This window comes from Oncorhynchus clarkii, chromosome 1, assembly GCF_045791955.1.
Source record: "Oncorhynchus clarkii lewisi isolate Uvic-CL-2024 chromosome 1, UVic_Ocla_1.0, whole genome shotgun sequence".
Classification (NCBI taxonomy): Eukaryota; Metazoa; Chordata; class Actinopteri; order Salmoniformes; family Salmonidae; genus Oncorhynchus; species Oncorhynchus clarkii.
In genome coordinates, this window is record NC_092147.1 from 44,182,381 (window position 1) to 44,197,059 (window position 14,679).

The following is a 14,679-nucleotide window of genomic DNA, read 5'->3' on the forward strand; positions in this document are numbered from 1 at the left end:
ACTCAAATTATGTCAATTAGCCTATCAGAAGCTTCTAAAGCCACAACATCATTTTCGGGAATTTTCCACTAGTTTTAATGACTCCATCCTAAGTGTATGTAAACCTCCGACTTCAACTGTAAATCTATTTTAATATGGGTGCACCTAAACTATACAGTGCACTTAGAGCGGACATTTTTAGAGTCACATTTTTTGTGCTGTTTTAAATTCAGAAAGACTATGCTGTCTGTTTTTAGTAGAGCCCACTCCCATAAAAATCTCTGCTCTTATAACACAATGGAGTCAGTAAGCCATAGGAAGTCACCTTGTAAGACCGAAAGGAAGTGAACTTTGTTTCCCTCCATCTTCTGAGTGACAAGCTTTGTGCAATCGAGGTGAGTTACTCCAGGATGACATGACTGAGGGGGCATTTTAAATCCATGGGTGGCACGAGTAGTAATGCTTTAAAACAAGATTGGTCCTACTACTGTTTAAATGTACAAAAAATGTATCTGAAATGTACCCGTCTTATATAATAGCACAATATGATATGCCGATACAAGTGTATCGGAAATGCAACCGTAGCTGCCATAGGCCTGCCTACACATGCTTTGCACATACCAACACAAACATGGCAGCTCGGCAAGATGAGCACCACTAGGCTATCAAAGATTCAAAGATTAAACTTTGATCATTATAACCATAATCTACAATGCTGTCAAATGTGTGACACTATGCCATGAGCGTAACTAAGCCACCATTTCTCCAGGTGCGCAATATTTTCTGTGTGGGAGAGTTTGTTACACACACAAGCTATAGCAAGAGAGCAGGGAGGGGCGGATAAGTAGGCTAAGTGTGTCGTTTTCATAGGTCTGACATCACTTTTACAGTAGCCTGTCACACAGCGACTGTGTGTAATGCAAATTAATCATAACAGAGTGAACGTTTTCCTACTTGTTTTGGTAGGCTACACACGGTATTGGTCCTACTACTGCAACATGCAAAATGTACAAAAATCTAGGCCTATCTGAAATGCAGCCATATACACTGTCATTTTGCTCACAAGAAAGCAAGCGATGTTGAAGAGAAGCCCCATGAAGACTGGTAGCCCAAGATGCGCTCATTAAAACAGCACACACCATAACCATCGATTTAGGACCATGGACAGAAGGTTACCGCCAGTCAGCGCGATGAAAGGATAACGTTAGATGCGCTGCCAAATTCAGCACCACCATAGTGGACAGCCAGGACAACAGGAGCACTGCACCAGGGCTCACCTCAGAGCACGACCAATTTTCCCACATTGGTTATTGTCCCTATACCCATCAAATAAAAGCAAAGCTGTATATCTGTCAATTGAAATTACATCCGCAAAAGCAAACAATGACATTAGGAATCACAGATACATCTAAAATATGCATTGATGTAAAAGCAAAAGCCTAAACTATACTATACAAACATTTGCCAAACAACCAGTAGGCTTACATGAGGGAAAACCAATGAATAAATCATTCTGGCACGGCGGCGAGCGCCATCAAGTTTGTAACTTACCATTTAGACGAGTTGCAACAGCCTCCCGATGCAGTGTTGAAGTTTCTGATTCCATTCTCCTTCCTGGCAAAATGTACTTGTCAGGTCCCCTCTCAAATGCCAACTGGACAAGCTGGGCTTTTCATTGACGTAACATGCTGTGTTCACTGAATACGTTCTTCAGGGTGGAGAAGGAATTTCGCACATTGCTGTAGATGCCCCCAAAATGTTAATCGCGTTTCAGTGCCAACAGCACAGTCGTCATTGCTGACGAAGGCCCGCTGTATCTTTGAAGAACCCGGAGTGGGGTCCGTTTGTTGTTGCTGGCTGTGGTTCCGCTTTCACTTCGCAAGAATGTGCGAGTCAAAATAAACTCTGATTCCACTGATTCAGTTTCGGTTAGATTCAACAGGTCGTCAGGTCTAGTGGCTGGGGTAACGGAGGTGCAGGTGCTTGTTGTGATGTTACCCTCGTGCTGCTGGCGATAGGCCCGGGCTCTTCTCGATCTTGTTGGTCAGCAGGTGGTGTGGGGGATGGGCGGGTATTACATTTGCTGCTAGGCTCCTCAACCTCGGTGGTCGGTCCTGCAGGCTGTTCGTTGAGCTTGGCATGGCTTTCGACATGGTGGTCCTCAATTATTTTGCTCTTTACAGTGCCCAGACAGTTTCGGATATCCGTGCTGATCAAAGCTTTGCCAACTAGCTACAATTATTCAGTGCGCTGCTAACAAAACTTAACAAAGCTACTGTAATGGGTGCGTGCTAGTGGCAGGAAAGTCAGGCGCAGGAGAACGAACTTGGTATAAACGGAGTCGTTTAATAAGTGCTCACAAATCTCAGGAAACCAAAATATACAAAATAATAAAAGTGGGTACAAAACTCGTCGCACACCAGAACATATCTTGCACATAACATACAATCAAACAATCACCGACAAGGACATGAGGGGAAACAACATGTAATCGATATGATTGGAACCAGGTGTGAAGGAAGACAAGACAAAACCAATGGAAAATGACAAATGGATCAGCGATGGCTAGAAGGTCGGTGACGTCGACCGCCGAACACCGCCCAAACAAGGAGAGGGACCGACAGAACCCCCCACCCCCCCGCCGCGCGGATCCAGCTGCGCATCGACACCGACCTCGGCGACGACCCGGAGGGCGAGGTGCAGGGCGATCCGGATGGAGACGGTGGAACTCCCGCAGCATTGAAGGATCCAACACGAACCCAGCACCTCTCCTCCGGACCATACCCCTCCCAGTCCACGAGGTACTGTAGGCCCCTCGCCTGACGTCTCGAATCCAGTATGGAACGAACGGAGTAGGCCGGGGCCCCTCGATGTCCAGGGGGGGGCGGAGGAACCTCCCGCACCTCAGACTCCTGGAGTGGCCAGCCACCACCGGCCTGAGGAGAGATACATGGAACGAGGGGTTAATTCGGTAATCGGGGAGAAGCGGTAACCTGTAACAAACCTTTTTCACTCTCTTCAGGACTTTAAATGGCCCCACAAACCACGGACCCAGCTTCCGACAGGGCAGGCGAAGGGGCAGGTTTCGGGTCGAGAGCCAGACCCGGTCCCCCGGTGTGAAAACCGGGGCCTCACTGCGGTGACGGTGGTCTGCACCAACTTTCTGGCGCAGCACAGCTTGCTGAAGGTGGACATGGGTGGCCCATGTTTCCTCTTCGCACCGGAACCAGTCGTCCACCACAGGAACCTCGGTCTGACTCTGATGCCAAGGAGCCAGAACCGGCTGATACCCCAATACACACTGGAAGGGAGAGAGATTAGTGAAGGAGTGGCGGAGCGTGTTCTGGGCTATCTCTGCCCAGGGCACGAACGCTGCCCACTCCCCCGGCCTGTCCTGGCAATAAGACCTCAGAAACCTACCCACATCCTGGTTAACTTTCTCTACCTGCCCGTTACTCCAGGGGTGCAATCCTAAGGTAAGGCTGACCGAGACCCCCAGACGTTCCATGAACACCTTCCAGACCCTCGATGTGAACTGGGGACCCTGATCAGAAGACGTGTTTAAACAGGGCCTCCGCAGTCTGTAGGGCCTTAGGGAGACCGGGCAAAGAGAAGAGACGACAGGACTTAGAAAAACGATCCACAACGACCAGGATCATGGTGTTACCTTGTGAAGGAGGAAGATCGGTCAGGAAATCTACCGACAGGTGTGACCACGGCCGTTGTGGAACGGGTAAGGGTTGTAACTTACCCCTGGGCAGGTGCCTAGGAGCCTTACACTGGGCGCACACCGAGCAAGAGGAAACATAAACCCTCACATCCTCAGCCAAAGTGGGCAACCAGTACTTTCCACTAAAACAGCGCACTTTCCGACCGATCCCAGGATGACCAGAGGAGGGTGACGTGTGGGCCCAATAGGTCAGCCGGTCGCGGACAGCAGACGGAACGTACAGACGCCCAGCTGGACACTGGCGGGGAGCGGGCTCTGCACACAACGCCTGCTCAATGTCCGCGTCCAGCTCCCACACTACCGGTGCCACTAGGCAAGAGGCGGGGAGTACGGGAGTAGGATCCATGGGCCGCTCTTCTGTGTCATACAGCCGGGACAATGCGTCTGCCTTAACGTTCTGGGAGCCTGGTCTGTTGGAAAGGGTAAACACAAAACGGGTGAAAAACATGGCCCACCTTGTCTGGCAAGGGTTTAGTCTCTTCGCCGCCCAGATGTACTCCAGATTGCGGTGGTCAGTCCAGATGAGAAAAGGGTGCCTAGCCACCTCAAGCCAATGTCTCCACGCCTTCAAGACCTTGATGACAGCCAACAGCTCCCGGTCCCCCACATCATAGTTTCGCTCCCCCGGGCTGAGCTTCTTTGAGAAGAAGGCACAGGGGCGGAGCTTCGGTGGCGTAACCGAGCGCTGAGAGAGCACAGCTCCTATCCCAGCCTCGGACGCGTCCACCTCCACTATGATCGCCAAAGAGGGATCCCGATGGGCCAACACGGGAGCCGAGGTAAACCGAGCCCTCAGGTGACTAAAAGCCCTGTCCACCTCAGCTGATCACTGCAAGCGCACCGGACCCCCCTTCAGCAGTGAGGTAATGGGAGCCACTACCTGACCAAAACCCTGCATAAACCTCCGGTAGTAGTTGGCAAACCCTGAGAACCGCTGCACCTCCTTTACCGTGGTGGGAGTCGGCCAATTACGCACGGCTGCAATGCGGTCACTCTCATTCTCCACCCCTGTAGTGGAAACGCGATACCCTAGGAAGGAGACGGACTGTTGGAAGAACTGGCATTTCTCAGCCTTGACGTACAGGTCATGCTCCAACAGGCAACCAAGCACTCTGCGCACCAGGGACACATGCTCAGCGCATGTAGCGGAGTATATCAAAATGTCATCAATATACACCACTACACCCTGCCCGTGCAGGTCCCTGAAAATCTTGTCTACAAAGGCTTGGAAGACTGATGGCGCATTCATCAACCCGTACGGCATTACAAGGTACTCATAGTGCCCAGAGGTGGTACGGAAAGCCATCTTCCACTCGTCTCCCTCTCAGATACGCACCAGGTTGTAAGCGCTCCTGAGATCTAATTTGGTAAAGAAGCACACGCTGTGGCTATGAGCTGTGGCTATGAGCGGTAGCGGGTAACTATACCTCACAGTGATCTGGTTCAGACCCCGATAGTCAATACACGGGCGCAGACCTCCCTCCTTCTTCACAAAAAATAAACTTGAGGAGGCGGGTGAAGTGGAGGACCTTCGCAGGGATTCGGAGACATGTGTTTCCATAGCCTCCGTCTCCGCCTGTGAGAGGGGATACACGTGACTCCTGGGAAGTGCAGCGTCTACCAGGAGATCTATCGCACAATCGCCCCGTCGATGAGGTGCTAATTGAGTCGCCTTCTTTTTGGAGAAGGCGAGAGCCAAATCGGCATATTCAGGGGGAATGCGCACAGTGGAGACCTGGTCTGGACTCTCCACCGTAGTAGCACCAACGGAAAACCCTAAACACCTACCTGAGCACTCTCGTGACCACCCCGTGAGAGCCCTCTGTGGCCAAGAAACAGTGGGGTTATGACAAGCTAACCAGGGTAGGCCCAACACCTGGGAAACGCAGGAGAGTCAATAAGGCAGAGACTAATTCTCTCCGTATGACCCCCCTGCGTCATTATGCCCAAAGGCGTGGTGACCTCCCTAATCAACCCTGACCCTAATGGTCGACTATCTTAAGTGTGAACGGGGAAGGGCACATCCATGGAAATGATGGGGATCCCTAAACTACAGGCTAAAGCTCTAGAAATAAAATTCCCAGCCACGCCTGAATCGACGAGCACCTTATGCTGGGAATGCAGGGAAAACTCAGGGAACGTGACAGACACAAACATATGTGCAATATAGGGCTCTGGGTGAGAATGGCGCCGTCTCACCTGGGGTGACGCCAGAGCGCCCTGCCTGCTGCCTCGATTCCCAGAGGAACCAACCCGGGAACGACCGGCAGTGTGACCTCTGCGGCCACAGATGGTGCACGAGCGGGAACCCCCTCCGGTCTCCCTGCGCATCGCCCCTCCCAGCTCCATGGATATCAGAGAGGGGAAGCAGGAGGGTGGAACCACCAGACCCCGATCTGAACGTCCGCGAGTAGCCAGCAGGTTGTCCAGCCGGATGGACAGGTCCACCTGTTGGTCAAACGTGAGGGTGGTGTCTCTGCAGGTCGGCTCCCGACGGATGTCCTCGCGCAGACTGCAACGCTAATTGTCGATCAGGGCCCTGTTGTTCCATCCCGCGCAGGCAGCCAGGGTCCTGAACTCCAGGGCAAACTCCTGGGCGCTCCTCGTCTCCTGCCTCAGATGGTAGAGGCGCTCACCCGCCTCTCTATCCTCGGGCGGGTGTTCCCGGAAATGGCGGGTAAACTCCTCAAACTGGTCCAACGCCGCATCTCCCTCCACACGGCGTTGGCCCACTCCAGGGCTCTCCGGGTGAGGCATGAGACAAGGGCGGACACCCTCTCACGGCCCGATGGAGCCGGGTGGACGGTGGCCAGATACAGGTCTAATTGCAATAAGAACCCCTGGCAGTTCGCAGCCCTCCTGTCGTACTCCTGGGGCAAGGAGAGACGGATCCCACTGGGTTCAGATGGGAAAGGGGCGATCAGGAGAGACCCCGGTTGTGCTTGTGGAGGTGCTGGAAGATCTCCCTGTCTCTCCCACCGGTCCATTGTCTGGACAACGCGATCCATGGCGGCGCCAAGATGGTGAAGCATAACTGCATGCTCCTGGACGTGCTCCTCCACCTCACTGGCCGGGGTACCTTCTCCTGCTGACTCTATAGTTTGGTTCGGTGATTCTGTAATGGGTGCGTGCTGGTGGCAGTGAAGTCAGGCACAGGAGAACGAACTTGGTGTCAACGGAGTCATTTAATAAGTGCTCACAAATCTCAGAAAATCAAAATATACAAAATAATAAAAGTGGGTACAAAACCCGTCGCACACCAGAACATATCTTGCACATAACATACAATCAAACAATCACCGACAAGGACATGAGGGGAAACATATGGTTAAATACACAACATGTAATCGATGGGATTGGAACCAGGTGTGAAGGAAGACAAAACCAATGAAAAATGGATCAGAGATGGCTAGAAGCTCGGTGACGTCGACCGCCGAACACTGCCCGAACAAGGAGAGGGACCAACTTCGGTGGAAATCGTGACAGCTACTAGCTACTAGCTAGCCTATTATTAACTGTAGCTGTCTGCAAAAGGGAGAGAAAAAAATCCCTGTCTAGGAACTTCCTTTACTTCTTGACGCACACATTCCTGTAGCGGGATAATTTTCGTCAGCAACCGCTGAATAGCATAGCGCAACAGTCAAATAATATTACTAGAAAATATTCATATTCATGAAATAACAAGTGCAATATTGCGAAACACAGCTTAGCCTTTTGTTAATCACCCTGTCGTCTCAGATTTTGAAATTATGCTTTACAGCGAAAGTAATCCAAGTGTTTGTGTAAGTTTATCGATAGCCTAACATAGCATTATGTACACTTAGCATCAGGAAGCTTGGTCACGAAAATCAGAAAAGCAATCAAAATGAACCGTTTACCTTTGATGATCTTCGGATGTTTTCACTCACGAGACTCCCAGTTACACAGAAAAATGTCCTTTTGTTCCATAAAGATTATTTTTATACCCAAAATACCAACGTTTGTTTGTCGCGTTATGTTCAGAAATCCACAGGAAAGAGCGGTCACGACAACGCAGACGGAAATTACAAATAGTCTTCATAATGTCCACAGAAACATGTCAAACGTTTTTTATAATCATTCCTCAAGTAGTTTTTAAAATATATATTTGATTATATATCAACCGAGTGTGTAGCTTTTTCCATAACAGTGGGAGGAACAATGGCCGCTTTACTCAATTGCGCACAAACTCACTCTGAGAGCCCCCACCTCTACACTTACGCAATGTGATCCTTCACGCTACTTTTTCAAAATAAAAGCCTGAAACTATGTCTAAAGACTGTTGACACCTTAGGGAAGCCACAGAAAAAGGAATCTGGTTGATATCCCATGCATAGGAACACAGAGGTTTCAAAATAAGAGGCACTTCCTGATTGGATTTTCCTCAGCCTTTCACCTGCAATATCAGTTCTGTTATACGCACAGACAATTTTTTACAGTTTTGGAAACTTTAGAGTGTTTTCTATCCTAATCTGTCAATTATATGCATATTATAGCATCTGGTCATGAGAAATAGGCTGTTTACTTTGGGAACGTTATTTTTCCAAACATAAAAATAGTGCCCCCTAGCTTCAAGAGGTTAACAATTTAACGAAGGTGGTACCTTATGATTTTGCATGGCTAGGTGCCCAATCAGAATGCATTTTTGGATTTTAGGTAGAAAATATTACAGCCCCCCTCACCCCTCCTCAGATAAAGAGTTAACACGGCAAATAGCCTCTGTCCCAGTCAGCTCTACTGGCAGTGCAATATTGGCAAAACCTGGCAGGGTAATTCATATACCATTTGGTGGGGGCACAAATTCTATCTGGGGAGTCCATTCCTGGCTTTGCCACCCCTTAGGCCCTGGTCACTCACAAGCAACAGTATTTTATGTTTGTAGGATGGTTATGAATGAAAACCACATTTCCTGTTACTAATTTACCACACACTTACTTCACGCTAAAGGAACAGAAAAATAACAGGCTGTTGGTTCTATTTGTTACTGAGCAACCTTGTAATCTTTAACCTTGCTCTAATCACACATTCACAAAATATAGTCAATTGATCTAGGACTAAAACAAGACTATGTGTATATAGGAAACCAGTTGAGGTAAACAACAGCAGTTAGCTCTCTAAGCCGAGCAGTGATAGAGTAGTGATAATGTAGTATGTCTCTTACCTGCTTTAGCATTTCCTCAGTGGAGTTGAGCTTGTGGTAGTGCTCCTCCAGAGAGCTCTCCAGGTCTCGGATCTTCTCTCCCTGGGCCTCCACTTGGTCTGTGAGCACGCTCACCTATAGCACACAAAGCCAACCCACACACAGGACACCTTACTCAGTCACTCACGTTGACAAATACCTCCTCTCTCCTGGTCAGGACTGGAGCGATCCGTATGCTAATGCTGCTAATTCCTCTGACAACCCACAGGTAGTTTCACTTCATTCCTCAGCCGGATTGGAACTCTATGTCAACAGCCATTGTGAAATATCATAGAAGGTAACCTACGCTTGCCATGGTTCACTGAACCACAAACACGGAGCTGAGTAAACTGAGCCCACAACTCTGGCCAGCTCACAATGAAGCAGGTGAAAGGGAAAGCAAGCACCTCTCTTTTACCTGCTCCACCCAATAATGTTTTCAGTCAACAGGCACAAGCCCGTTGGCCAATCAGCAGCGTTTGTCAGAGGGGCTTGAGGAATGTGCTGGCATGTGCGAAAGAAAGGGCTACTGTGGCACAAGGCTGAGATAAAGCTAGTTTTAAGCAGCACACGTTGAGCTAGATAAGACATGACAGAGGCCGAGGAGGAAGAGGGAAAATATAAATATGCAATGTGTAGACTAGATTACAGATGTATAAACTACCAATTACACAGATGTAAAAAAGCATGGAGCGTCCTGACAAATCACTTGAGCCTGATGTTTACAGTACAACCAAATACGAGAGGCATTATCCAGACATGAAACGTACTAGGGGCGTTCTGTTTGACTGAGCTTCTCTGCTACACACAACAAGCCCCCAGCCCCCCTAGCCTGCCCTGGACATTCTAACATCTCTGTGATATACTGCCCTTCCTCTCTCAATTGAACAGCAGAGCCGTGAGATCACTTGGGCCTGTGGACAGAGGTGTCACATGTCTCTGTCCCCCTAATGCCTTTACACTCACCTGACGTGACCCTGGTGACCCCTGAGGAAGGGCTATCTCAATTAAATTAAATCAAATTCAAAGGGCTTTATTGGCATGGAAAACATGTATACATTGCCATAGCAAGTGAAATAGATAATAAACAAAAGTGAAATAAACAATAAAAAATGTACTGTAAACATTACTCTCACAAAAGTTTCAAAGGAATAGAGACATTTCAAAAATCATAGTATGTCTATGTACAGTGTTATAACAACGTGCAAATAGTTAAAGTACAAAAGGGAAAATAAATAAACATAAATATGGGTTGTATTTAAATTGTTTTTTTGTTCTTCACTGTGTCTCTAATATGGACATACATTTGGCAGGAGGTTAGGAAGTGCAGCACAGCTTCCACCTCCTTTAGTGGGCAGTGTGAGAACCAGGTCTGCCTATGCAAGGAGAACCAGGTCTGCCTATGCAAGGAGAACCAGGTCTGCCTATGCAAGGAGAACCAGGTCTGCCTATGCAAGGAGAACCAGGTCTGCCTATGCAAGGAGAACCAGGTCTGCCTATGCAAGGAGAACCAGGTCTGCCTATGCAATAGCAAGGCTATGCTCACTGGGTCTGTACACAGTCAAAGCGTTCCTTCATTTTGGGTCAGTCACAGTGGTCAGGTATTCTGTCACTGTGTACTCTCTGTTTAGGGCCAAATAGCATCCAGCTTGCTCTGTTTTTTTTGTTGTTAATTCTTTTCAATGTGTCAAATAATTATATTTTTGTTTTCTCATGATTTGGTTGGGTCTAATTATGTTCCTGTTGCTCTCCTGGGGCTCTGTGGGGTTTGGTTGTGTTTGTGAACAGAGCCCCAGGAACAGCTTGCTTAGGGGACTGTTCTCTAGGTTAATCTATCTGTAGCTGTTGGCTTTGTCATTGAAGGTTTGGAAATTGCTTCCTTTTACGAGGTTGTAGAATTTAACGTCTCTTTTCTGGATTTTGATCATTAGCAGGTATCGGCCGAATTCTGATATGCATGCATTATTTGGTTTTTTACGTTGTTCAAGGAGGATGTTTTTGCAGAATTCTGCATGCAGAGTCTCAATTTCGTGTTTGTCCCATTTTGTGAATTCTTGGTTGGTGAGTGGACCCCAGACCTTCCAACCATAAAGGGCAATGGGTTCTATAACAAGTATTTTTAGGCAGATCCTAATTGGGATGTCGCATTTTATGTTATTTTTGATGGTGTAGAAGGCCCTTCTTGCCTTGTCTCTCAGATCGATCGCAGCTTTGTGAAAGTTACCTGTGGTGCTGATGTTTAAGCCGAGGTAGGTATAGTTTTTTTGTGTGCTCTAGGGCAACGGTGTCTAGATGGAATTCATATTTGTGGTCCTGGAAACTGGACCTTAGTTGGAACACCATTATTTTTGTCTCACTGAGATTTACTGTCAGGGCCTGTCTCTGTCTCTCTGTTTCTTTCAGTGCTCCTCCTTCACTCTATCTCTCTCTAAAAGCTAAACTATAATCCTGCAAGGATGATGGTGGGGCGACAGATGACAGGAGCACCTTACCTGGAGCACCAGAGACTCTTTGTCCCCCTCTAAGCGAACCAGCCGCTCCTGATAGCTCTCATTGTTCACCGGGGAGCAGAGGTTAACCTGCAACAACACACATGGCAAAGAGGAGTCAGAGAGGTGGAGAGGGGGAAGGAGAGGAGGAGAAAGGTTGAAGACGGTCACTGAATAGGCTAAACAATTTAGTATCAACCATTCAATGATTCATCCGCACTGACCCAATAAAGAAGCAGAAATATGACAAGTATTGTGTTTAGCAACATCTTCCCATATGGTCTAGCGGTTAGGATTCCTGGTTTTCACTCAGGCGTCCCAGGTTCGACTCCCGGTATGGGTACACGCTGTTTCTACTGCACTGTTGTCTAATCTGCATTCAGTGTCAGATACAGTATTGAAGGCTGCAGCCAAAGGCCTGGCCAACAGCATGCTGGAGGACTGCTCCATTTCAAACACAGTTTCTGATATGAGCTAGCTGGTTGAAGAAAAGGAACCAGTAAACCTGTGTTGACACCCAAATTTAAGCTCGGCTGAAAATCCTTAACACGTTTAACATCACAACAATGTGAAATGTGACCATGTGGCATTAACATACAAAAAACACACTCTTTGACCCCTAACATCAGAAACAAGTGTTTTCACCGATTTACATAAAAGAAGACACCTAATTTATACTAATTAGATATAGTTTGTTGCGTGAAACCTCAGACCTTAAAGACCAGTGAGATCCCCCTCTACAGAGGAATACAGTTTTTCCTTTCTCACTGGCCTCAGTCAGCTGATGTGGCGCATTAGGACACTTTCTCAACCAACCACTACATCGGTGCAAAGACCCTTGACTTCATACTAGGGCTTAACACTTGTCTTCCTCAGTCCCTGAGAACTTCTCCAGGGATGTCTTAACATCATGCTCTTGACTTAAGCCTGCGAGCTGAGCTTCTCTCTCTTTCTCTCTCTCTCTCTGAAAACCCACAGCACCATGTGATCATCTTGGGGACCTGTCATAAGGTCTGTCACAGCGGGGAAAAGTAACATGCTGTGACTTGTGTGCAGCGCTGAGCTGGGTTTTGTCTCACTGCACGGCTTCAGATAATCCTGTCTTAAATAGCTGGTCTAGGGGCCACTGCTTCAGATCGCACTGACAGCACACATATATGGAGCAGTTTCTCTGAGGTCATCCAAAAGGGCAATCCACTCAGAAGGCAGTTTCACAACTCACTTTCTAGGAGGTACAGCATTTCCATACCAACATACTATCCATTACCATATGACCTCTCTGAGACTCAAATGTAGACAGTTAAGAACAAATTCTTATTTACAATGACGGCCTACCCCGGCCAAACCCTAACCCAGACGACATTGGGCGCCGCCCTATGGGACTCCCAATTACGTCCGGTTGTGATACAGCCTGGAATCGAACCAGGGTCTGTATTGACGCCTCCAGCACTGAGCTGCAGTGCCTTAGACCACTGCACCACTTGGGAGCTAGTGGGTGTTGCACCCTCTATAACCACTGTGGTTATTATTTGAGCCTGCTGGTCATCTGTGAACGTCTTGAAGAACAACCTGGCCTAAATGGCCGTACTCTTATAATATCCACCCAGCACAGCCAGAAGAGGACTGGCCACCCCTTGAAGCCTGATTCCTCTCTAGGTTTCTTCCTAGGTTCCTGTTTTTCTATGGAGTTTTTCCTAGCCACTGTTCTTCTACATCTGCATTGCTTGCTCTTTGGGTGTTAAAAAGGGCTTTATAAAATAAATATGATTGATTGATTGAATTTGATTGAGAGGAGAGGTGTGTGCATGTGAGTGCGCTTAACTTAATGCTTCTTAATACTTAATATTTCTTTACCGCTTAACTTAATACTTACTTTGCCAGGTACCCCATGATTGATGTTGAACATGGTTACATAAAACAATGCACCAAAGCAAAAGCTATACCCAGGTTCCTGCTGTGCTGCTAGATGTCCACGAGATCAAAGGGCATGGTTACATCACTTCCTGAATCCTGACAAAGTCCATATGGAGTTCTTTAGCAGTGATTAGTCATGATAATGGCTGTAAACCCAAGCCAAAGCAGAGGAGAGCCAGCCCGTTCTCTGCCACACAGACAAATGACCACTTCCTCTCCTCTTAGGGGATGTGACGCATGTTACAGAGAACAGGGTTGTGTACAATACCGACTGGGCACAGGCGTCAATTCAATGTCTATTCCACGTTGGTTCAACCAGTGTGTGCCCAGTGGGTAGGCACCAAACAAAATAAAATAAACTGAAACAGGGAGGGACTACTTGAACTTGTCCAATAAGAAACACTCATTTTTGCTTTTTGTTGGAAAGCCTTTTACTACAATGTGCACTGATGAATATAACCCAGCTCTATTTAAACAGAGCACCTAGAGCTGTAGTACATTGTACAGAAAGAGAGCTCAAAACATTTGCTATGGAAACTAATAGAGGCATCTTTCTCAGGCTAGGCCAAGCCACAACGGAATTTCCCTTAACCCCTCTCTTATGCCATGAGCTACATGGCTGTTTGATACCTCTTGAAGACATATTGTAGGCGGAGAGAGTGAAGGACAAATCCAAAGTGAGCAAAATATTATCCCACTGTCTGAGAATGCATGACGACTGTGTACAGTGCAGTTAGCAAGAGGGGCACCGCCTGCTTTTAATGGCCTTAACAAATGTTTCTGTTGCACTTGAATTTTACGGTGGACAGTCAGCACAGTTACTGGGTCTACAGTCTATCACGGATTACAAAAAGAAAACCAGCCCCGTCGCGGACCAGGATGTCTTGCTCCCAGACAGACTAAACAACTTATTTGCTCGCTTTGGGGACAATACAGTGCCACTGACACAGCCCGCTACCAAAACCTGCGGACTCTCCTTCACTGCAGCCGACGTGAGTAAAACATTTAAACGTGTTAACCCTCGCAAGGCTGCAGGCCCAGTCGGCATCCCCAGTCGCATCCTCAGAGCATGTGCAGACCAGCTGGCTGGTGTGTTTACGGACATATTCAATCAATCCTCATCCCAGTCTGATGTTCCCACATGCTTCAAGAGAGCCACCATTGTTCCTAATCCCAAGAAAGCTAAGGTAACTGAGCTAAACAACTACCGCCCCGTAGCACTCACTTCCGTCATCATGAAGTGCTTTGAGAGACTAGTCAAGGACCATATCACCTCCACCCGACCTGACACCCTAGACCCACTCCAATTTGCTTACTGCCCCAATAGGTCCACAAACACCACAATCGCAACCACACTGCACACGGCCCTA

The 14,679-nt window shown here is 47.9% G+C and overlaps 1 protein-coding gene across 1 annotated transcript in view; it reads right to left on the reverse strand.

Moving 5' to 3' along the window:
* Positions 1-14,679, reverse strand: part of LOC139407772 (liprin-beta-2-like) — a 91,508-nt gene that overhangs the window by 50,682 nt on the left and 26,147 nt on the right. The window contains exons 3-4 of the mRNA XM_071151635.1: positions 11,399-11,485; positions 8,889-9,002 (exon numbers count right to left, since the gene is read on the reverse strand). Coding sequence (XP_071007736.1) covers positions 8,889-9,002; positions 11,399-11,485 — 201 coding nt within the window. The remainder of the gene's footprint in view (positions 1-8,888; positions 9,003-11,398; positions 11,486-14,679) is intronic.